The 25673-nt window shown below is 39.0% G+C and overlaps 1 protein-coding gene across 3 annotated transcripts; it reads right to left on the reverse strand.

The window, feature by feature from the left end:
- Positions 1-3709: 3709 nt before the first annotated feature.
- Positions 3710-21044, reverse strand: LGI1 (leucine rich glioma inactivated 1). Of its 3 annotated transcripts, XM_039336009.1 has the most exons (9): positions 20127-21044; positions 19491-20003; positions 19013-19084; positions 12913-12984; positions 12745-12816; positions 9582-9653; positions 6434-6603; positions 4996-5160; positions 3710-4916 (listed from the first exon to the last, which is right to left on the reverse strand). In XM_039336009.1, exons 2-9 carry the CDS (start codon positions 19685-19687, stop codon positions 4099-4101), a joined length of 1638 nt encoding a protein of 545 aa, XP_039191943.1. In that variant the 5' UTR covers positions 19688-20003; positions 20127-21044; the 3' UTR covers positions 3710-4098. The 3 variants fall into 3 exon arrangements, with proteins under 3 accessions (XP_039191943.1, XP_039191944.1, XP_039191945.1); XM_039336010.1 differs by lacking the exon at positions 20127-21044 and having other exon boundaries at positions 19543-19655; XM_039336011.1 differs by lacking the exon at positions 20127-21044 and having other exon boundaries at positions 18995-19084; positions 19491-19520.
- Positions 21045-25673: the final 4629 nt, after the last annotated feature.

Raw genomic sequence — 25673 nt, forward strand, 5'->3', positions numbered from 1 at the left:
CAGGACAGGAAGCAACGGATGGAAACTAATCAAGGAGAGAAGCAATCTAGAACCAAGGAGACATTTCCTGACAGAACAATTAATCGGTGGAACAACCTGCCTCCAGAAGTTGTGAATGCTCCAACACTGGAAGTTTTAAAGAAGAGATTGGACAACCATTTATCTGAAGTAGTATAGCGTTTCCTGCCTGAGGAGGGGGTTGGACTAGAAGATCTCCAAAGTCCCTTCCAACTCTGTCATTCTATTCTATTCTATTCTATTCTATTCTATTCTATTCTATTCTATTCTATTCTATTCTATTCCCCTTTACCTTTACATCTACCTTCCTATTTCTATTCTAATCCAGCTTCAGGTGCTTTTGAGAATAGGTTGACCCCCTCTTCTTTGTGGCAGCCCCTTAGGTATTGGAAGGGGCTGCCACAAAGAAGAGAACCTCAAATAGCCTATTTGTTAAGAACCTCAAATAGTCTTTGTTCCTTCTCCTGCCATCCCGGCAGTCATTTATGCTGAACAAGAATAAATTCTTAGTATTGCTGCAGAGATGACACAAAGGGATGGCTTGGTTATGACACCCGCTGCTGCTCTTCTGGCTAATGAGTACATTTTGCAATATCAGTTCAAGAGCATCAGTGCGCCCTAAGTAAAAACATGCAGCAGCGTATGCCTCAGGCATTGCCATGAAAAGACAAACATTGAAAAGGAGACGCAGATAGGGTCTGAAAGCTATTTTTAAACTTTAGAGTACTGCAGGGCATTGGGGAGATAGCCCATTTCTCCTAATTCTATTAATAGTACTGGGGAAACAATGGCTTGGGATTGACTGAGAGGACAAGAAAGCAACAGACCTTTCTTTCTCGCAGCAATTCATTTCAGATCAAAAGCTCTGAATTACACACAGTGAATGCTTCAGGAGAAAATAGAAGATCTAAATGCAAAAATAGGTCCCAAAATAGCCCAGTTTTATACACCATGGGGTTTTTTTGCAACATTTCTTGAATTTCAACTTGGTAGACAAAGAATATTGTGCTGGGCAGTAATGGCATAAGTCTTCCTTCCCTGCAGGTAGCATTTATGATTATTATTCCTTCCTACAAGTTACATAATCAAAACCACATAAATTGTTGCGTGCTACATATTTTGACCCTTAGAATTAAGGCAATCTAAGCCACTAGATTTATTCTATCAGAAATGAACACAACTTCTCCAAATTATAGGCTGAACATACTCAAACCTCAAGCTTCAGCCATTTCCCTCTACTTGTTTCATATTTTAAATAAGGAATGATCCAGATTTATTGAGCAGGTCCTTCAAAAGATAAATGTAGGAATTAGCTCATTTGTCAATACCAACATACACACACAGACACATAGAGACACAAATAAATAAATAAAATTCTGGCTCCACTGTTAACTGATGGAGCAAAACAAAGCTTGTGCAATTTATAAATAGACATTATTTAAAAATTAATACTCTATTAGATAAGAAAGCTAATGGTATTTGAATTAATGTCTCTTGCAGCTAATACATTAAAATACAGTATAGCAAAGAGAAGTTCCTGAATAAGAAAATTGATTTGTAGTTTTATCCATTAATAACTTTCTGCTTTGCTTATAGTACCAGCAGCCTTTGCAACTTCTAGGTAATACATCTCTGTAAACCTCAAGACACCATTCCTACTTCAACATATCACCCTTTGAATGGAGAAAAACATTCATTTTAAGCGTGAACAGTATTTCATACTGATAGAAGGCCATAAAAATGATATTAACATTTATGTCTTCAAACATGATCCTTGGTCTGAAATAAAAAATAATTCCATGGAAGAATTACATCTATAAAACGTATTTGTTCTACTCATACACATAGCGTAATTAAAGAATTAACTGTTCAGAACCAGCATTGAGAAATATTCTATTTCCTCTATCTTTACACCAATTTGAAAATAGATCTGGTCCTCCCTGATTGCACAACACAGATTATTTTTGAGAGCTGGGTCAAATCTTTACAACTCTGCTGCAATTGTTTGCAAATGGAGCGAAGATGTTATTCAAGGTATTCAAAAGCAGATTCCAAGGATACGATGCTTGGTTTATTATCACCAGAGAGAATCGCAAGAACTTTTCTTTCAGAAAGAAAATGGGGCCTGTTTATTCTATTGTCCCTGATACTGCAATGTATTTCTTTTTAGATTTACACACAAAGTTAAATCATTACAAACTCTCACCAACCTTACAGGAAATAACTCTGCTTCATTCCTTTAGTTGAAAGGCCCTTTCAAATACAGGTAGTCCTCAACTTATGACCACAGCTGAGCCCAAAATTTCTGTTGCTAAGTGAAACATTTGAGTTTGCCTCATTTTATGACCTTTCTGGCCACAGTTAAGTGAATCAATGTAGTTGTTAAATTAGTATCATGGTTGTTAATTAAATCTGGCTTCCCCGTTGACTTTACTTGTCAAAAAGTCACAAAACATGACATTACAACCATCATAAATATGAGTCAATTGCCAAGCGTCTGAATTTTGATCATGACCATGGGGATGGTACAATGGTCGTGTGAAAACTGATCATAAGTCATTTTTTCAGTGCCCTTGTAACTTTGAACAGTCACTAAATGAACTGTTGTAAGTTGAGGACTACCTGTATAATTTTTTGGCTTGCTCAAAATATTAAAGTAGCCCTATCCATGACACAACAGTCTCCCCCTACTTCTGCTGCTAGGTGCATTGCAAGACAGATGTTGATTAGGAAATCTGTCAGCTGTTGTTCATCACATCTGGATGGTACCACATTGAAGAATGCTATACCAAGCCAATATTGCTGCTTAGTATTGCCTAGGGGGAAAAAAAACAAGCATTGTTTTACAATAAACAAGTTTTGGGAAGTCAGAAACCATATATTCACTTTATTTTTTACTTTTAAAATATTAGCATTTCCTACAAAATATAAATCTTCTTACATCCCCAAGGAGACGCACGCTCATTTTATCTGTTGTCATGATAAACTGAAAATGCACATCTGATTTTTTCTTTTTCTTATTGATACGACAGACAATTTGTTTAGTTATTTGTTCTAACCTCTCAAGACTTTAAAAGAAAAGTGGTAGAAAATAAACACCGAAGATAAAATAATACCTATGGCCATGTAAGGGATGATCCTTATAAAATATACTGTTTTTCTTCAATATCTACCATTATGTAGCTGTGCAACACTTCTAAAATGATCAAATATGCAATACTACTGCTACTGAAAAATAATTAGAAAAAGTGCATTTAGAAAAAAATCCAGGTAAGGAAGTCATATTAGACATTTTATAAATAAGCCCTGAATGTTTATTATTTATATGCCAACAGTCTGATATTTCTAATTGTTTTAGAAAGATGGCAGTTTGTATCTTTCCCATTAGGACAGAAATTATGTCAGTATTGTACATATTGAGAAGAAAACATAAGAGATAGTCCAGCTGATTTTTTTTTCTTATGAATGTCATGGAATTAAGCTGTACATTTGATACATGTGAATGCATATAAATTACCTGATTGAATTATATCAAACAATCTTTTTCTGTTTAGAAAAGTGTATGTAATAGATTTATACCAAAGTGCAATATAACATTTCTGGTAATATTGAAATTTCATGACCCTAGGGCACCCTCAACATGAGCAAAAACTACCTATGGGATGATTATATAAATAAAGCTATTTGAGAATAGAAAAGAAAACGTAAACATTTTATTTGGCAATGTTCTGATCAGTGAATAATGAAAAATTACAATTGATTGGTGCTTTCCAACTCATTTAGGAGGGATGGAGCTTCATTAGCTATTTACACTGTTGTTGCAAATAATAGTTAATGCTTTAATTTATCCTTCTTTTAAAATTGTAATTTCAAATAGCACTAGACTTGACATTTATGGTTGAAGATATTAGTTGTAGCACTTTATTCAACAATCTCAGCTGTTAAAGGCATTTTGCAGACTGGACGTAAAGAGAATCATTGTCATGCATTTAGTTTGTTAGGTCTCTGTTATTAATGGAAGAAGTCTCACAACAGACTCCATACCTGGGGTGTTTGTGTATGTGTGTAAATATGTATGTATCATGCACTTAAGTCAATTATGATGTGCTTATAGATCACTGTATTTCCTTTAAAGCTTGATGCAAAGAGAAAATCTTGTTTGTCAACAAAAACGTGTGTGAAGGATCTTGGCGCTTGAATATTTAATTCTTGAAACTTGACAAATTTGGCTTTTCCCGCATCCCAGAAATAGACTTGAGTGAAAGAATAATCACTTCCAAGAATAGCATACTGATAATTCTTTATCTGAAGTGGCTGGAACACCATGGACCCCCTGGACGGCATTCTTTGTAAATCCAGAAATTTGGATCCTGTCCATTTCATTACTTTGGAATCCCCAATGAATCTTGTTAGGCAAACATAAATATCTTCTTTCACTTTGAAGTGTTTGACAGCATAAACATCTTCCATATCTGGAATATCCACTGGGTCAGCGAAATTGTTTGTGCCCCTGTTCCACTGATATAGGACTGGGTGTTGAGAACTGCTTGAGATGATCAGGTGAGGCTTGGTGGCTATTTCAAGATACTCCACATCAGTGTCTCTGTACCATTCGTGCAAAGATTGGTCAGAATAAAATCCATTTCCATTCCACTTATAGACAGTGGTGATGCCAGCTTTTGAACTATCTGCTATTGCAAAGTATGCATCCTTTACAATTGTGAATGTCTCGATGTCATTAGGCTTTCTGATCTTAAGGATCTCAATATCCTGAATTTTGATAAATTTGTTTGCATGAATGTCTCTTTTGTATATATGGGAGCCACCGAAGAGCTGGGCAACAATGATGTATAAGCGATTCTCAACAATGATCGGCTTACAGACAACCACCGAAGTCCCTGCACAAAGATTGATATAGTGTATCATCAACTGGCATGATAAGGCCACACAAAGTTCAAAGAAATCAACTGTTAATACCTGTGATGTTATCAAAATTCCTGAATGTCCCTTCCACATGGTCCCATTGCAGAAAGATACATTTTCCGATAAAAGGCTGCGCGATAACCACATATTCATCATTCATGAATGAGAAAGTGTCCACTGACAGGGACTGATATGGTAACTTTCGAAATACGACAAATTCTGAAAAAAAAGTACATACTAAAAGTTGGTATTTAGTTGTTGGAATGTTATTGTAAAAAGTAAATCACTTATTCAAGGCACTGGTATTTTATAAATCTATTTCTCCTGCTTATTAGACTTTAGTCAACAAAAACAACAAAAGATGAAAATGTTTATTAACAGAGAAGAGCATTCATGCTTGAATCATAGCCAATTCTAATTAGCCTAATCCTACTGTGGCTGTTATGGTTCATCAAGTCACATCTGACTCCTGCTGACTATAAGGATAAATCCCTGTAGTTTCCTTGGCAACATTTTTGGGTGTGGCTTGCCAATATCTTGTTCCTAGTGCACAGAGAGAAACAGAGTGACTGGCCCAGAGTCACCAAGCTGGGTTCCAGGCCTAAAGTAGGACTAGAACATTTGACCTTCCAGCTTCTAATTTAGCAGCTCATCCCCAGACTAAACAGGCCTTTTCTTTCTTACTAGCACCCTGGGATGAAAATTATGAATATAGCAGTCACGCTGATTTTCATAAAATGTAATTAGGGCCCAATACTGCAAATAAGACACTTTCAGTTACTGTGGAATGAGAAACCTTGATCTTCTCCAAGCATAAAACAGTTTTGGCCAGTTAAACCCTACATAGTAAAACCATCCCATATAGTTGAGATTTCCTACCCAGCTTTGCTTAACTTCTATATTGTAAGGAATTTGTAGTGTGCATCTGATTTCGCACACTGACCTATCATTTGCTTCACTATGGCTTCTGAAAGTAAGTTACAGATAATCACACACAAGGCTAAGCCAAAATCAGTGGAATCTCATTGAGATTTAGGGCAATAGGTGAACCAGGCCATACAACCATTGTGTAGGTGTCTATGGAGATTCTCAGTCATCCAGGTCATGGTTGTCCCAAAGGTACTTTTTTCAAAAGGCAACTGGTTTTTGTTTTTCTTTGAAGACATTTCGCTTCTCATCCAAGAAGCTTCTTCAGTTCTGAAGCAATGAGAAGCGATATGTCTTCAGCAAAAACAAAGTCCATTTGCCTTTTGAAAAAGCAAAAACCATTGTGTGGGTTCAATCTCCTATAGAGAAGGATGGAGAGAAAAATCTCAACACAACAGAGAAGAGTCTGAGTTCTTGAAAGCTGCTGTGAACAAAAGACAGGCAATATTCGGCTTAGGTAAATAAATAGATTAACCCAATAGAAGACTGTTTGCTCAACCAAAAGGCAATTGCCCTTGAAGAATAAAACTTAATGAAACAAATAGAAGACATATTGAAGACTTACGTGTAATGATGCAATCAAATTCACTAGGAGAGAGGCTATTGATTTTGCGTTTCTTATACTCTGGTGGACTTTCACAATAAATGTCTTCCACTGTTGCATTTGTTCTGCTTATCCATGCAATTAACCATTTCAATTTGCAATCACATTTGAAAGCATTTCCTCTCAGGTCTCTGGACAGAAACAATGTTTTTGAAATATTATAATTTAAAAACTACCATTTGTTTTTTAAAAAACAGGTTATTAGTTTATACTATTCTTAGATCACTATTGCATGAAAGACAATGCGTTTTAAGGAAGAAACCAAGCCTGTATTTAAAAAAAAAACAACAACCTAGGGGTCTAAAAAAGCAAATGTATATTACATTTCCTAAGAGAGAGAAGGGAGGAAGGTAAAAACCTTACACTGAATTAAGCATCCTTTTATTATATTTCTGGATGGAGAGGCACAGCGTGGGTCAAGGGGGAACTAAGATGAAAACAGCACCATATCATCATACTGCAAGACCTCCCTCTTTTGTATGTGAATTATGGTGTTATACCCATGTACAAAAGGGGTGGAGATTGTAGAATGACAATGCAATGCTGTTTTTGTTATTTTGACAAAAGCATCCAATTTTGCAGATGCTTCTGCCTGGATTATGTATGGAGAATGTTGCCTCTGGGGGCTCTTTTTTTTCTTATTCTGGTTGAGTAATTCCTTCAGGCTTAAATTGGACCTGGAAAGAAATAAAATCCTTTGATACAGCAAAAAAGCTTTAAGATTGCTTTCTTCTTTGGAAATGTAAAATTACCTATTTTAAATGATTTTAGAAACTAATTACTAAAGAAGAATAATACAATATTATTAATATAACTTTACCTGCTTAAAATATATTCAGATTAAAAACAGAAAAGAAAAATGTCTGGAAAATAATATTCCAACAGAACTCTAAAAACTTTGAACACGGGTACCCAAAAGTCTTTTCCTTGCCTCTTTCTCAAACTGACCAATCAATGAACAGCAACTACAGTAATTCATAAGTTGACCAATAATGACTGTCAATGACCCACTGCCCCATATCAGTTGTAGATGTCTTTTTTCCATCTTGTCTTAGCATTCTTTAGCCAGTCCCTATACCACAAAGTCCATAATTTTTTGATGTCTTGCTAAATTCTGAAGACCAGAATATAACCAAGAAGCAACATGTATTTTTTACACATAATGACTGTTCCAGAGTGTAAGACCAGCTATGTATATTTCAGATCAAATACAATAATACAAATCATATGAATTAATATTTCAAGTCCAAAATGTATCTCCAACAGAAAAGCAATTGCAACTAATCTTTTATTAAATAATTGCTGTAGTGTCCAATAGGCAAAACTTTCTTCTCTGTTAAAAACTCATTTTAAGTTTACAGGAAACGAATTTAAAACAACTTTCCATGTGATATTTTAGCTCATTATTCTAGATGTCATGTAAACAATATAAATTTTATAAATGTCCTTTTAAAAGCAAAAATATCTTCAAACGTTGTGGTTGCTCTTTCACGCTAAAATAAGAAGAGCCAAGTTCAGGAAATTAAGCCCAACTGATTTAGATAGATAATACTTTGGTACATGTCCTTCCCATTAATAATCCTAGCTCATTTTATTCTTCTCAGATGTTATCTAGATCTTGATAGACATACTTTGTGCAAACTCGAATATGTTTCCAGATGCTAGGGAAAATGCCTGTTCTCTGTGTAGTTTTATTTTATTGCATACATTTCAGCCTGTTTTCTGCTGGAACACCGGGTCACTTTATTGTGGGGGTGTCTGCCTCATTTTGAACATTTCTTGTAATCATTAAGTTATTTGGGGTGGACGGATGTAACTTTATATTTTGATGTTCTTCTCATGTAGTTGCATTTGCATGAAATGGAAATATGGGACTGGCAATTGTATAGGGTTTCCTGCCTGAGCAGGGGGTTGGACTAGAAGACCTCCAAGATCCCTTCTATTCTATTCTATTCCATTCCATTCCATTCCATTCCATTCCATTCCATTCCATTCCATTCCATATACATAAAAGGGAAGTATAGTTTTGCATAAGGAGAGCCAGTTTGGTCTAGTGGTTAAGGTACCAGGCTAGAATCCAGGAGACCATGAGTTCTAGTCCTGCCTTAGCCACGAAGCCAACTTGGTAACTTTGGGCCAATTATTCTCCCTCAGCCCTAGGAAGAAGGAAATGGCAAACCACTTCCCAAAAACCTTGCCATAAAAACTGCAGGGATTCATTCAGGGAGTTATCAGGAGTCAATACTAACTCAAAGGCCCCCATACGCAACCATAAAGCTATATATAAAAGGTTAGATGGACAAATTGCTGCCTTAGAGCCAGATGGCAGCTCTTGGCCTAATTTCCTTGCAAAAGAGAGAAGCAGGTGCCAGAAAGAGAAAATGAGGTGCCAAGAGGCCATTCGCTACTTGCAATTATTTGCGGCACAAATAGGCCTTCGCTCCATGTCTTGCCTACCTGTGAACAAAGCACACTTAATTGGCCCTTGGCTGTTTAGTATATTTAGAATATTTTCCCTTTTATTCTAGCAGTAAGTTTGAAGACCCCTGTTGCAGAGCAAATTGTTTAAAGCAGCTGGCTCTCTTGCCGGTGGGAATGGCTATGGCTAAATTAGTTCATAGAGAACAGCTAATGCTCTCAGTAGACATGGCTGAGAAATTCATTCCATTCCCATTTCTAGGAAAGCTTATGAAGATTGTACTTTCCAAGCATATGAAGTAGTTTTCTCTTTCTCCCTCTCTTGCAGGGCAATTTGACAATTATAAAAAATGCACAGATATAATTTTAAGAAAATCTGCCTATGAGATAAAGTTGCCACAAAAACACATTACTGTAGGGGACAAACTTGTTTTAGATATTCTGCGGCACCATTCTGCAATCTGGCACACTCATTTGCCAGCTGCCAGTTTGCAGAAAACTGCCATGAGGAATGCTCCTAAATAGAAAAAAAATCTATTAGATGAATGAGATAATTGATGATAATGGTCTTGGTGGGTATAAAGCAGATAACTTCAGGCCCATTGTATGAGCAGTTGTTCCATAATAAGTATTGATGGGCTTTCCCCCCCCCCTTTTCATTCATAATGGGAATATTAAAAATGTATCTTACACATTTGATAGTGAATCCAATCCTTTGAATATGTCTTTAGGGAGTGTTTGGAGGTTATTGTTTGCAAGACTCCTGTAAAAAAAATATAATTAGGGTTAGATTAATCTTGCATTCTTGTTTCCTGTTTAATGAATTACTAGGATGGCAAATAATAACACATGCACTGCTACAATGTGATTCACTATTATAATCAGTTGTAATAGCAATTCCAGTAATTGTAATATTATTGTAATATGAAACTCTTTATTTATTATACCTCAAAAGACACAATTCCTGTTAAAATATTACATCCACACTCCCTATTATTCTAAGCTTTTCCAGCTGTCTGCTGTCTTGCCAAACTATTAACCACAATCCTTGTGTTTTTACCAATAAAGGAGAATATTTGTAGCTCAGGGTTGAAATGAGGGATCGTTGGTGCTCTCTGAGCTTGCTTGCTTTCTTGCAGATGTTTCATCACCCAAACTAGGTAATATCATCAATGCTCTATTTTATTGTTTTTACTGTTACTGTTAACAATGAAAAAGATTTCAGGGTATTTTAAGCATCCTCTGTCCTCAAATTCTACCTTTAGCAGTTCCACCTGTAGAACAGTAGAACCTGGACAACTTTAAGATGTGTTGACTTCAACTCCCAGAATTCCTCAGCCAGCATGTTTTTCAGTGTTGAGAAATACTGCTCAAGAATATCAGTTGCAATAGCTTTGTAGCCATGGCTTGTCTCATTGACATCTATGATCACACTCAAATTGTTTTCCACCCATGGATGCACTTCCGCTAGCATAGGAGATTTCCATAACATCATACCCTTCCGAGAAAATAATAACAGTAATACATTTGCTGTCATTATGCTGTTTATTATTCATATTCTTAAATGGGAAGATGACTAAACTATTTATTACGCAAAAAAATGTCTGTATTACATTGACTCAGTTCCAACTTATTACTGAAGGTCTGTCCACAGGCCAATTCCAAGGACTTGGAGTTTTTTTAAGCCCTTTATTAGAAAAATACCATGATACCAATAATAGTTCCACAATTTAAAAAAGCTTGTGGCCATCATCTTGACTTTTTCGAATCAAGAAGATAATGGTAAAAAGTCTCTGGAGTTGACCTCAACTGCTGGTGAATACTTGGGTGTTCAAAAACCCCAACCACAACTGCCCACATGCAAAGCTAGGTTTATGGTTCCTTGGATGGTTGGCTAATATATTTACAACTAATTCCTGAGTATTATATATAATTGTAAAAAGGCCCTCCTCTTCTGATCAAAGGAATCTGCTGAGCCAATATTAGGCAGGACTTTGGTGCAGTGTCACTAGAGCAAAGAGAGAAGCCACATAGTCACTTCCGGGTCACTGCTCAGAACTTAAGAGCTTCCCATTGCTAATGGTGCAGAGAGAGCAGGTCAGCTGGAAGGAGAATGACAGTGATGAAGTCTCTCCCCATACTGTAAGTGTCTTTGTGTGTGTGTGTGTGTGTGTGTGTGTGTGTATTACAATAAATAGGTAAAACACAGACACTTAACATATGAATAGCCTCCAGGTCAGCAACAGTGGTAATTTCAGGAGGCCCCAAATGTTCCTATACACACACAGAACACAGTCCCATTGGGTGCAATGGGGTTTACTTCTAAACAAAGGCAAACAGGATGGTGGCGTTGTGAGCTATTAGTGCAAATAGGGTACTGGCCCTTCCTGGGTTATTAAAGCAGCCTGGGAGATGAACACAGGAAAGGTTCATATGGTGGTTTTGGCCTCTTGGAGGTGGTATGCCACTCTTCAAGAGATCATGGCTGGATCCTTATCTGCTGGAGAATTATCAGCCAATTTCCAATTTTCCCTTTCTGGCAAAGGTTGTGGATAATGTGGGTTGGATGACATTTCATCCATTTCCGGCAGTGGTTGCACTTGATGGAGCTGGGATGGGGATGGTGTATCCATTCTAGAGATCCACAATCTCTTAGCAGCTTTCAATACCGTCAACCACAGTATTCTTCTGGACTGGCTGCAGAGGTTAGGCACAGGAAGCATTATGCACAAGTGGTTCATCTCCTTTCTCAGTGGTCAGTTTCAGTCTATGTTGATGGGAGTGGAGAAGATCAACTCCACGGCCTCTCTTGTATAGAGTACCGCATGACTAGATGCTGTCCCCATCCCTGTTCAACATCTACATGAAACCACTGGGCAAGGACATCCAATTCAGAGTGCAATATCACCAGTATGCTGATACCTTACTTTACATCTCAACTCAAGGGGCTATCAATGTATTGACTCAGTATCTGGAGGCTATTAGGTCTAAATAGGACCAAACAGATTTCAGCTCAATCCTTGCTGTGGCTATTGAGGATGTCAGCATCTTTGGTTTTGGATGAGGTTGCACTTCCTCAGTCAAGACTGGTATGCAACTTGGGGGTCCTTCTGGATTCACAGCTACTGCTCAGAGAGCAGGTCAGATGTGACCAGGAGAGCCTTTGCATGGGTTCATCTTGTGCATCAGTTCACCCCTTCCTCGATCAGGAGGCCCTTCAGCCAATCGTTGGTATCTCACAATTGGATTATTACAATGCATTCTACCTGGGGCTGCCCTTGAAGACTACTTGGAAGCTACAGCTGGTTCAGAATGCAGCAGTGCAAGCAGTAACAGAAGCCTCTTGGTGTTCCTATGTGTCACCACTGCTACGGAAGCTTCATTGACCGCCAGTTGGCTTTCAAGTGCAATTCAAGTTGCTGGTTATTATCTATGAAATCCTCTATGGGATAGGGCCCAGATATCTGAGACTGCTTATCTCCAATATTTCTGCCCACCCAGTATGTTTCAGCAGAGAAGATGCTCTCCAGGTCCTCTCCAGTAAACATGGCCACCTGGCACAACTGAGGAAGTGGGCCATCTCTGTTGCAGCATCCCTGAGAAATAAGGACAAAATCTTCACTCCTGAGCTTCTGGAAAGTTTTGAAAACCTGGATTGGTCCAAGGCCTGGGGTTGAAGTTTATTACTTGTTCAATGGTGCCTGCTTTGTTTTGTTGCTTTTGCTGTCTATTAGATTATTTTAGTCTGGGTGCCTATGTAATTTAATGCATTTGGATATTCTTTTGTTTTCCTTGGTTTTGTACAGTGGAGTTGGATGGCCAATACATTTAAACAAACCAACAAATATACTTACAAGTGAATTAAGGACTTCAGCCCGCGAAAAGAAGTGTTGGAAAGTGATTTGATGTTGTTGTTTTCTATAAACCTATAATGGGGTTATAAACGCAACTGGTCAAAGCTATCTCCATCTCAGGCATTTAACTCACTCAAAAAATCTTGGACCATAAATATTTCAACTCACAAATATTCTAGATGAGGAAGGCCCATGAAAGCATCGCTACTAATGGTGTCAAATGTGTTTGCAGTAAATAACCTGTAGAAAGAAATATTAGACAAAAAATAATGTGACATGGTCTTAGACATACATAGATTTTTCAATGCTTGATTATTTTTAGAGATGAAGATTATAGTTCCTGCTCTGCATATGTCCTAACAAAATGAAATAGACACACACACAATCTAGATTAGCTTTCTCCAACCTTACATCCTCCAAGATGTGTTAGAACTATATTTCCTAGCTGATCTAGAGCTTCAAGACACAAATATATATAATATACATGAAACCGTTTCATGATATTGACTAAATATGCCATAATTTAAAGAACTGGCATTTCTGAGTATTTTCCTACAACCCCACAATGTCTCCTTCGAAGTTCTAGAGTTTGCCTTTATAAGAAATAAATACAGTGCAATCAGAAATATTGTTTCAAAATTATCCTTTCCTCTAACACTTGAAGTTGAACGCAAATTGCTGCAATTTACATAATAGCTTCCATTGGAGCGCGCCAACACTATTCTCAACCGCATGTGGAACTTTTGCAAGGGCAAGCATTGCTATTCATTCCAACAAAAGGAACATAATTTAGGCCCACATCAAACACGCAAAATGGTGTGGGTTTTTTTTTATCCTTAAATGAACCACAAATGTGTTTTTGATGAACATCAGCTATATTATCTATGTCTATATCTCTGTGTGTGTGTTTGTGTGAGAGTGTGGGGGGAGGGAGGTGTTTCCTTGTCCAATCATGGTGCTCATCTCTTATTTCTTGGCTGAGGGAGCCAGCATTGTCTCTGTGAGATGGGCTGGATTGAGAGAGGGTGACCTGCCCTGAGTCACCCAGTTGGCTTTTATCTCTAAAGGTCTTCTTATTTCTATGTTGATATCAGGGTCTTCTTATTTCTATGTAGATATCCTATACATAGGATATAGATTTTAGGATTGCTATTTTGAGCTGCAGAAATCCAGATCACCACTAAAAGGCATCAAGGAGGTCATACCATGGTCCTCCAGATGTTTGCAACTCTTGACAGAATTTGCTCCCTGCTTTCCCCTATCTCAGGGGTCCTCAACCTTGGCAACTTTAAGACTTGTGGACTTCAACTCCCAGAATTCCTCAGCCAGCTCCGGCTGAGGAATTCTGGGAGTTGAAATCCACAAGTCTTAAAGTTGCCAAGGTTGAGGACCCCTGCCCTATCTGGTTCTTTAAGGTTAAACCTTTGCTTCCCACTTAGGTTCTAGGATGTTCCTCTCCCCACCAAACATGGAATTTAAATGAGAAAAAAAATAATCCTGAGGCACTAGCAGAATTCTTTCTTTCTTTTAACCTTTTAATACCCATGAAAGGAGATGAGAAGGACATGCTTACATGTACTGCATTTTATTTATTTCATTAGTCTATAGGCTGCTCCAGTTGTGAATAACTGAGCAATGTACAACCCACCTTTGTTAAGCGTCTAAGATGGAAAAGTATAATCCTCTCCAATTCATACACTATCATGATATCGTACATACTATAGAAAAATTTCCAAAAATATGGGGCCAAATTAGAGACGTAGTTAATTACATTTAAACAATAACATATAACCCTACACAGCAGAAAAGGTATCTAACTTCACTCTATAAGGAACCATCAACTGGATCAAAGGGTTATAATTGTTTCTATTTTTAGCAAATGCTCCTACCAATGTGATATTTGCACCTGAAAAGGCTTTTTGCAATACACATGCTACTTAACTCCCTGGACCAGTGCAAGTTACATGATCAATGGAATAATATTTTAATATTTTTCTGCACTGTTACAGCTATTATCTTCTTGATAATTAAATTTTATATGTTAAACTTAAGCATTATTTTTCTCTGATATTTCCTTTTTTACTTAAGGGAAGTTAAAGCAATTTATATTAAATAAAATATCCTGTAAAGAATTACTACATAAATTAAAGTAAGCAAGGTAGATTTACGAAAGTCTTTATAACTTAATTAAGATTGTAATTGGTACAGTTTTTAAAAACAGAATGAAATGCATACTATTGAAAGACTGACTGTATCCTGAAAAATGCAGTTTCAAAGATTTTTAATTTTATTTTTTAAAAATCAAATATATATACATCCAAATTAAAAATGTTAAGACTTTTGGTTATACCGGTAGTTTTATTTACTCCAAAGTTCAGTGTGCATAATGCAATTAGATTTAAAACATAGCAATAGAAGTAGAAGTAGCAAAGAGATGCTTTATTATTTTAAAATTTTCTTGAAGTATTAATCTCTAATATTGGAACAGTATTTTACTAATGCCTTACATTTTTTTTCTTCAACACTGAAAGAAAAGAAAATTTGGTTCTGGCCATCACCCAGATGTCCAAGAGCTAGTAGAATTTTACTTCATTCCCTCCCTGCTTTATGACTTTTATTTTAGTCACTTATCCTTTGTGGAATAAAAGTTTCATCAGATCTATCAATTCTCAATGAGATCATAGATCAATTGCAGCCAGGGATATTGTTTGGGTCATCCACTCTGCAATTCCCTCCTGCAGTGATTCTCTCAGGATTAAGATGACTCTTCATGAGACAGGCAATATATTTTGTGGTGGTTGCCCGTGGCATTCAGGGATTGTGGCATGTGATGCGTAAGTTAGGGGACAATATATCTGCCGATTTGAGGGAGGGGTTAAAGGTTGAAATAAGTACCTTAAGCAGAATCTTCAAATACCCACTTTGTTCCTTAACCTCAATTAGAAAAATAATCCCAGTTTGAGTCGAGAGATGCATTTTTTAAAAAGGCAATATGACCGCCATAGGCAGTGCTTTTTTTGTAAAAAAAAAAAAAAAAAAAAAAAAAAGGTGCCGGAACTCACACACGTTATATAACCCGCCTTGCCTACCCTACAAGGTTCCATCCCAAAAAGGTGCCGGAACTCCATTCTGGGCGTTCTATGACAAAAAAAGTCCTGGCCATAGGTAAAGCTTAAGACACTCATTTCATCCCCAATAACCTCAAAAATTGGACTAAATATTTTGCTTTCCCCATCCAAATGGATCCTTGGGGGTTCGAAGACCACAGGTTGTTACCAGTGGCCTAGGAGCTTCCAAGCTAGTTTTGCTCTCCTTTCTGTGATCTTTCTTTTTCATTGCTCCCTCATTCCACCTACCTGTTCCCCTTGTCTCATCTCACTATTAGCACTCCTTCCTTCCTTCCTTCCTTTCTTTCCTTCCTTCCTTCCTTCCTTCCAGTCCCTCCCTCCCTCCCTCCCTCTAAAGCAGGGGTCCTCAACCTTGGCAACTTGTTAAGACTTGTGGACTTCAACTCTCTTAAAATTGCCAAGGTTGAGCACCCTTGCTCTAAATAAGTTCTGTACACATTTGTCTTACTCATTGCCCTGAGCGCCTTTAGATCCCCAAGTATTTCCCCTAAAAACTCACTGGAGAAGCCATCTATGATTCTATATTTAAAATTTTAAGAGAAGGAACCAGAGAAGGAAACTCCTTCTTGATAATAAAAAGGGACGATGGTGATATAAAAACAAAATGATCACAAGAATATTATGGAGAATGTGATTAAGAGTCACTTGTAATATACCCGTTGAAAGTTTTAATTTTCAAGATGTATACGGCTCCTGATTTTGGAGGTCTTTCTCCCAATTTTGAAGCCTTCGATATGTGTTCAGCGGATTTCCATTACAAATTTCCTGTCCTTTTGTGTGGCTGTTTTTTAAATGTGATTTATTGTGGACCAGATTGTGCCTCTTGATATGTTCAGGGCTAGTCTTACTTTCTGTAGCCTTTCGATTGGGAGAGGGGGATTCTTGAAAACCCTCTCCCCTTTTTCATACTATTTCAAAAACAGTTCAGACTCAATCAGGAAGCACAAACTAACTACAGGTAGTCCTCGACTTACAACAGTTCATTTAGTAACTGTTCAAAGTTACGATGGCACTGAAAAAAGTGACTTATGACCATTTTTCACACTTACGACCATTGCAACATCCCCATGGTCACGGGATCAAAATTCAGATGCTTGGCAATTGACTCACATTTATGCCGGTTGCAGTATCCTGGAGTCATGTGATCATTTTTTGTGACCTTCTGACAAGCAAAGTCAATGGGGAAGCCAGATTCACTTAATGACCATGTTAATAACTTAACAAATACAATGATTCACTTAACAACAGTGCCAAGAAAAGTCATAAAATGGGGCAAAACTCACTTAACAAATAACTCGTTTAGCAACAGAAATTTTGGGCTTAATTGAGTTTGTAATTCAAAAGCTACCTGTACAAATGTGTGCCTGATACCTCCCTTAAAGCAGCTCCACCTGTCTTTTTCTGTTATAACTGTCATCACTCTTCATCAAGCTATTGCCCTCCTAAGATCTTGGACTACAGCTTTTATCAGCCAATATGAGGATGGGAGCTGTATTTCAACAAAGCTAGAAGATGCCAAGTCAAAGAAGCCTGATCTGTACTGCATATTCCTTGGGAATTACATTCTATCTTTTAGCCTTGCCAACAGTTTCCATATTCTTAAAATTTTCTTAAAAAAATATTCTTGGGAAGTGGGAACACTAGTTCCATCAATGAAGAAACTATCAAAATCACAAGGCACAAATGCAAATGGCTTCAAAAGCCCACCTCTCCTTCAATAACAATCTTACTTTCCAAAAATCACATAGGAGAGCTAGTATTTTGCACCAAACAGGCAGAATACGAATCAGAAATAATGTGGCATCATCTATACAAAAATAAGATGAGAAAATCAGTATCCTAAAATGCCCTATGATAAATAGTTACAGATCATAAATACCAAGCAATCTGCATTTCTCATTCCCAATGAGATTCTGGACCCAAATTGTACATCTATATATCAAAGGTATGATTTATATCTACTCACATTAAAATGTACCATTTCCATCTACAAAAAGGTCACAACAAAGCCTGCTGAGATGGCACACTGGCATACTCATGACTAAATAGCCGCCATGGGCCTTCCCCTTTATGGAGAAACATATCTTTTTTCATTATCTTTTTTCTTCCCAGCGCGATAAGGTGAGATTCTTGCCCTATTCCTGATTATGGTTTTTTTATTCTGAAAAAGATCTGGGAAAAACTGTATGTTCCCATGGTAACTATATTTACTCGTTTGTTTGGAATTGAAACCTCAGCTGAGAGCACATTCTGTCTGATCAGCTCCCAGTATATAAGGTGAGAAAGAAAAGGACATCACCTCACTGACAGAGTATCAGCATTAGAAGTGGATAATGATCAGTCAGACATAATGCTTAGCACTAAAGCAAAATTATGCCCTAGACCAATTCACACAGTCCACCGTGTGTGAGCCTGGGTATTTAAGATTCTTCTAAAAAAAAGAAGTTGTATTTCTTGACAGGTTTCTGAATCAGATGTATCTTAATTTATGGACTGCATTTTTTCCACAGAACTTGGGCTTTTCCTATAGGATCAAATGATGCTAACCAAAGAAATATTTCTCGGCTGTGTTTACTGCAGCCAACAGTCTTCAATCCTCACACAAATCACAAATATGAAGGATCTATCTATATCACTGACATGAGGCTTGCTTATAAAATTGCCCCGCTGAAATCCATGTTTCCTTTCTGAGAAAAGCAAGTTTGTTTAGTCAGCCACAACTCTTAACATTCAGCAGCACTAATTCTGAAAGCGTAGACAAATGATTTATGACGACCCATTATCCAGCCTCAGAAAAGACAGTACACGGTAGGGCGGTGCACACCGTACGGGAACATGGTGGCATTGCCCTAACTAGAATTCACATTTACTAAATAGGCATTCCACTAAGAGTGGTGGTGGATACTAAAGCACCAAAAGAACAGATCAAGACAGTGAAGAAAATATCAGTAATAATAATCTGCTAGGTATCACACACCTTTAATTACTTCCACTGGAAACGCTAGGTACATTTTGTTATATAATAGCTCTGCACTAGCTCCTTCATATAAAACAAGTATTGTACTTAAAGCCCGTTAGTGGAGCGCTTTTAGAGAGAGACACGTTTCATAACAAGCAATCACCATATAAACCGTTCTCACAGAAGTTGCAGATTGGGCGAGAAGATGAAACTCCTTTCTGGGATTTTCGTGAAAGCAGATCTCACAAAGGATCTGGAAGAAGAGGAAAACGGGAGGGGGGGGAAGAGGGGGAAAGAAAGCAAAGCAGAGGTTAACAGCGTCCGAGCTCGTCGGGGAGTCATTTTGTCACCAAGCCCTGGCTGGTTAACTGTCCCGTCAACAGGAGTGACAATTTCCAGCGGGGGACGGGGGGGGGGAATGGCTGTTGCAAGATCGACGCCGCCGAGCAACAGACGGCGTTGCATTAAGAGAAACGCGCAGAGGGATCCAACTTCTAGCCCTTCCAACACCCGCTCCCCGCTTTTGCCCCTCCATCTCGGCGGCTGCTTTGCAATCCCAGCGGATCTTCCCTCCGGCCGGCCGGAGCGCCCACCCGAGACCCACTGCGCGATCCACCGACAAGCCCCCTCTCCTCCCCCCACTGCCTACAGCCCCTTACAGGGAGGTAATGTCGGGCGACACGCTGCGCGGAATCGCCCGGGCGTTCTCACAGAGCGCGTTATCTTTGGTACAAGTGCACGAAGCCGGGCAGGCGGTCTTCCCCGGTCTGCTCCCATCGGTCAGCAACAGGGCGGAGAAAAGGCACAGGAAAACTGCCGCGGATCTTCCAACGGGTTGCCGGTCGGCTCGGCCCATCCTTTGGTTCCGTTCTGGTTCCGGCCAGTTAGAAGGAAGAAGGCGAGAGGAAGAAGCGCAGCCCAAATCATGAACGGGCAGGCGGGAATCTCCGCGTTTTTACCGAGCCGAGGAAGATCTGCGTGGAGAACCCGAGCGAGACGGCTTTCCCTTCATCCCTCCTCCGGCTCCGTGGCTCTCGTTCTGCCCCCGTCGCCAGCCCTTCTTCTGCCCTTCCTTTCCCCGCTCGGAACCTGTCGGGGGACTGAAAGGCTCCAGCCGCTCAGCCGTCGGTTGTTTGGGGATTCGCCAGGCAGCCGTGCGGGGCGAGCGGAACCTGCGGGAAAACGGGGAAGGAGGAGGACGGAGGGATCCAACTAGCTGGAGAGGCGAAAGAGAAAAAAAAGGGGGGAAGAAAAAGAAAGAGAGAGACTCGCATCCCCGCGAAACCCATACACACAGGCGCGCGCGGCGGCGGCGGCTGCGGCGACTACCGCTCTGCTGCTGCTGCTGCTGCTCGGGGTTGCAAAGTGTGACGCACGCCGCGGAGCCAAGGCACGGCTTTCACTTTTCTTAGGGGAGGCCCTCTTCCCGCGGCCCAAAATAGGACCACCTTCTGCTTGGCTGGTGGCGGCTGCGTGGGCGGGCGGTGTGTGTGTGGGGGGGGGGCTCCGTGGGGGGAGGAGGAGAAGGGAGGCAGGCAGGGAGGATCTCTCCACCCGCATCAATTTTCCCTGGGGGAAATCGGACTTTGCATCTGCCAGGCGACGGCCGGAGGGAAGCAGCCAGTCTGCGCGGAGGAAAGAAAGCGAGGGAAAACATCCAAAGGGCGGTGTGTGTGTGTGCGCGCGCGCGGGGGGGGGTGTTATAAAAACCCAGTTGGCGTAGGTGTTGAGGCCTGCGATTTCATTGCACAGGCTGGCTGGTACCGCCGCAAAAGAAACGGACACCTCGGGCACAAACAGTCGGCCTCTTATCAACCGAGCGTATCTGCAAACGGCCACGTTCAAACCCAGCCAGCAAAATGCTTTTCGTCTTCTTCCCATCCTTAAGTCTTCCCTTAATGCGCAATAGTTGGGCTTCGAGGCAAGGTGAATCTGGGCTGCGTCTTTTGGAAACCTGTTTATAGAGTGCCCAGTGTAAAGTAGAAAGCAAGGAAACAGCCATAATGTTTTGAAGCTCTGGGCAATTTATTTGTTATTTATTTATTTTCAACCATTTCAGGCTCCCTGCAATGTCTTCACTGTGAATCTGACACATAAAGAACTGTTGCATCACAGTGAAAGGTGTTAAAACCTTAACATTTCTTATTCCACTGCCAGGCCAATTTCTCCTAGGAAATAACTATTTAGGAGCTCTTTACAATACCAACTAAACATAACATTGGTCCATGTGCTAGGACAACTTCAGGTGTGCACTCTGCTCCATGTATTTGTGGTCTGCCATCATTGTCAATTTATTTCTGGCTCAGCTGCCTTGTACCCAAAATTGCAAAATAAAGCAATGGCTTCATTTGTTTCAAATCTCTTCTCCCCCGGAATCCCGGGTTCCCAGTAAAGGTTCAGCAGCTACAGGCAATATTGTAGTGCAGACTAGAGCAAGGTGGCTGAGGAATTATGGGAGTTGAAGTCCATCCATCTCAAAGTTGCTGCTACAAAGTGGTAATATCTTACGGTAGATGCTTAACATCTATCCCACAACATGAACTACTGTAAAGGTGTAGACAGGAGAAGCTACCACTGACTGAACCCTGTTGGTCACACTCTCCTCCTCACAATTGAAAGGAAGAACTAATTGGCTCACCCAGTTCTTAGAATTTATCTTAATGGCAGTCAAAACCATTTACTTCATATTGCTTTGGGGAGGCTGCAGTATGGTGTGTGTTCTCATGCTGATAGTGTGCAGGTGTCCATGGAAAAGTGGTGCCATGCTGGAAGTATCCACAGAAACAATGGCTGTGAGGTTCATTTGATGTACAGAGTCACAAACTAGCCTATCACATTTTAGCCAACATTCACAGATACCTGGCAAACACAACTTAATGTGCTCTGTGAAGCAAGTCTACATCCCACACTTGTGATTTACCATAACTCCATCATATTCTAACAATCCTACCCTTTTCCCACCATTGCACAGTATTGGCCTCATTTCATTTTCAGCTCAAAGTAAAACAGTCATTCCTAGGTGTGCAGGTAATCCCCAACTTACAACTGTAATTGAGCCTAGACTTATGGTTTTAAGGCATGATACTGTAGTTGTTAAGAGAGTCCCAATGTGACTGCACCTGATTTTACAACCTTTCCTTTAATGGAGTGTTAAGAGAACACAGCAATTGTTAGTGAACCCATCAATGGGTGGGTTGTTGGTTTTTTTGCCAGAAACAGATGTAAACACCAGAAAGTAGCCAAAAAATACTGAAAATTGCAACCATGTGACCACAGCTCACTGCAATTGGCCATAAATGAAAATATTTTTATACACCCACACAACTCAAATAAACATAGGAAGAACCAATTTCAAAAATCAATTGCACTTGTCCACAATAAGATTTTTTTCAATTAGTCTATTACCTCTATTTGTGGAATGTGTAGAGGTTCAAACAACATCCTCTTCCAGGTCTAACCTTCCCCCTTTCTCTTTATTCTTATCAGGAGGTTGGTTAAGGAGAAAAAGATGGAATATACTTTTGATTGATAAAATATCTTAATGATAAGATATTCTTTTCCACATACAGCATTCCATTACTTTATGAGTTTTCCACATTTAGTATCCTTATGTAGGTGTATGAGTATGTATAAGAATACACATCCAACAAATCTTTATATTTATTAAATATGTCTGTGTTTATGCTTGAGAAAACAGAATGTTAATATTTTCTGTCCTGGAACTTCAAAGCTGAAGAGATGGCTTCCACAATCAGGTTTAGCCACAAGTCTTAATGTTGCAATTTATTATTCTTATTGTAGGGCATAACATTTGATCTTTTATTGTCATTTCTGCTGAGTAGAATTCTATTCTAGTATAATCTGGTTATACAATTTTATGAATTATGTCGATGTTTAGTGGCTTATTTAAGTTGTTGGAAATCTGATAAAATGGTAGAAATCTTCAGCTTCAATTTGCATAAATTTTCTATTAATACCCATGTAAAGGTACCTGGTTTATTTTCTTGAAACAGATTTGATTACAGTTGATGTTCTGCAGTTCATTCATAATTGTAGCAGCTTCCTCATCCTATTGTAAATAAAAGACACAAGTCCTAGCTCAAATTAAGGAGGGTTCATACATCGATATGTTCAACATCCAAATAAATCAGATTGAAGATCTGTTCCAATATCTTAAATCCAGATGTTGAAAAGTCAAGAATGAGTTTTATGGATCATTGAGTAGCATATTATGGCTGTTTCCCCAAATTATATCTTCACCCCAAAGAAATTACATTTGTAATTTTCATCCTCCATATAGTTGAACGTGCTCCGAAGCTTGCCTAACTTTAGAATTTAATCTTAGTTTTAATTATCACTTTATATTATTGAAAAGTGGTTGTCTTCAGAGTTTATTTTAATAAAGAAAGTCATTCCTTAAAATTCATATGACCTTTCCCATGACCTAACTCTTTTCTAAAACTTTGCAAGGCTCTATAGTTTACATTAGGGAGTGAGTGAACTATAGTGTAGTTCATTATAAGCTGCTATATAAAGGGTTGAAATCTTCATATGGAGATGGCAAACAACATAATTCAGTTACAGTAGATTATGTGCTGACTTTCAAGGCTACATAACAGAAAAATAAGAAAAATGCAAGTCAATTATCATTCAATAAAAATGTACTCCAAATCAAAAATATAGTCAGAAGAATGATGTGAACTGAGCAGTAGGGTAATATGACAGGAACTGGAACAGATTAGAATAGATTTGTTTATAGCAAATTGTCTGAAACTTGGCTAGAAGTTTTTATAATAAGAGTTCTCTGGCTATTTCTCTGTCCCAGCAGCTTTTCAGATACAAGATAAAAATTTGGGTGTTTTCAGAAAGTCCACTTAAACTAAGAATTCTACTGAAGGCAGAGGCTTTACTGTGGATGTTTTACAAACTCTTATGCATTCTTGGGAATTCAGAAGAGAACTAGCTCCTCTGAAAAAGCAGCTGAGTTAATGATCTATGACAGACATGTCAAACTTGCAACGTCATGTGACGTCGCGCAACGTATCAGAGCTTTTTCGCCATTGCTGGCAATAGGGTAGGCGTGGTTTCCCAATGATGCATCCGGCCCATGGGCCAGCAGTTTGACACCCCTGATCTATGACTTTGTCCACAGGAATACAAGTAGTCCTCGACTTACAATAGTTCATTTAGTGTTTGTTCAACGGTACTGGAAAAAGTGACTTATGACCATTCTTCTTCTTCTTGTGCCATATCCATTATCGGATGTTGGCGATCATGTTGACGATCCTGTTTTTATCAGCCACATCAGCAGCATCCCAATGATCACATGATAAAAATTCAGATGCTTGACAACTGACACAGATTTATGACAGCTACATAAATCAGTTTCTTCTTTTGTAACCTTTTAACAGACAGAGTCAATGGGGAAGCCAGATTCACTTAACAACTATGTTACTAATTTAACAACTGCACCAATTCACTGAACAACTGGCAAAAAAGTTGTAAAATGGGGCAAAACTCACTTAACAAATGTTTTACTTAGAAACAGAAATTTTGGGCTCAATTGTGGTCATAAGTTGAGGAATACCTCTAGATAGAAATAAATCCATGAATAAAATCTATTATGGAAAGTGATGTGAACCTCCAATTTTTAAATTAGGCTAAAGGATGCAAGTTGCTCAGCACTCCCCTAACAAAACTCCCTTTTGATCAGGACTGCCAATGACCCACCCTTCCTTCCTTCCTTCCTTCCTTCCTTCCTTCCTTCCTTCCTTCCTTCCTCCCTCCCTCCCTCCCTCCCTCCCTCCCTCCCTCCCTCCTTCCTTCCTTCCTTCCTTCCTTCCTTCCTCCTTTCCTTTCCTTTTCCGCCCATCTCACCATCAGGGGCAACTTTTGGGTTTAGATGAACAGGATTAATAGCATCCTACCTCCAGAAATCATTTCCAAGAGAAGCAACAGAGGCAGTATAGAGAAATAAAATGTTTAGCTATTTGCTGTACTTTGATGATATCTAAACTCAGTTGCCTGAAGTGGTTGAATCCATCTAAGGATGGGATGGAGATTTTTTTTTTTGCATGATGCCAATTGTGATAGAAATTGACATTTCTTGCACTAATACCTTTTCAGTAACCAGTTCAAATTCTTTCATTCTCTTCTTTGATTAGTAGTTTCAGATATAGCTGCAGAGGCTCAAGATGTATATGTGCAGGAATCACTTCTAGACTGAGCTGAAGTCTACCGCAGGAATCTCTGCATGGATTAGGACAGGAGATCCCAATGTTTTAGATCACTAGCAAATTTGGAATTTTGAAAGCATGTCATAAGCACACTTACAGAATGATTGCCATGGTGGATTTAGCCATTGTACTCTGCTACTCGGAAGAAAACTCACCTCCCAGAATATTCTACTACATCTCTTTGGAGATGTAGTTCCAAGCAAGATTTTGAACTCTAGCAACTTATTCTACCAATGCCTCTAGGTAACATCTGGGGCCCAGAAGCATTCTTGGAAGCAAGATTCTTCCAAGACTCAAGAGTGATGCATTCCTGCTTTCTGTGCATTTATTTGTAATCAGTAAGAAAGAAGATGTTGGTGGGTAACCCAGTGATTAGAGGAAAAGAGGTGTGGAGTTTTTGTTTTGTGGAAAGGCAAACTGTGCAGGATTCCCACAGAAGACCAATTAGCAAAAACTAGTCCGATCAGCCCCTTTTGCTGTGGTGGGTTAAGGCCAGCCAATGGACATCATCAGAACCAACTGATAGGTAACCTTAGAATAACAGAATACCTGAGCATCTAATACAGGACCCTTGGAAGTGAATATTAATTTTATATCCTAAATGTG

This window comes from Crotalus tigris, unplaced genomic scaffold, assembly GCF_016545835.1.
Source record: "Crotalus tigris isolate CLP2741 ecotype Arizona unplaced genomic scaffold, ASM1654583v1 scf7180000017663.5292952, whole genome shotgun sequence".
NCBI classification, from domain to species: Eukaryota; Metazoa; Chordata; class Lepidosauria; order Squamata; family Viperidae; genus Crotalus; species Crotalus tigris.

Excerpts from the sequence above, each read along its gene's own strand:
- LGI1 (XM_039336009.1), bottom strand. The coding sequence starts at position 19,687 with ATGGGCCGAGCCGACCGGCAACCCGTTGGAAGATCCGCGGCAGTTTTC. Across the intron at positions 12,985-19,012 it reads TCGCCCAATCTGCAACTTCT|GTTATTTACTGCAAACACAT; the intron begins GTGAGAACGGTT and ends TTCTTTCTACAG. Across the intron at positions 12,817-12,912 it reads CTTCCTCATCTAGAATATTT|GTTTATAGAAAACAACAACA; the intron begins GTGAGTTGAAAT and ends ACCCCATTATAG.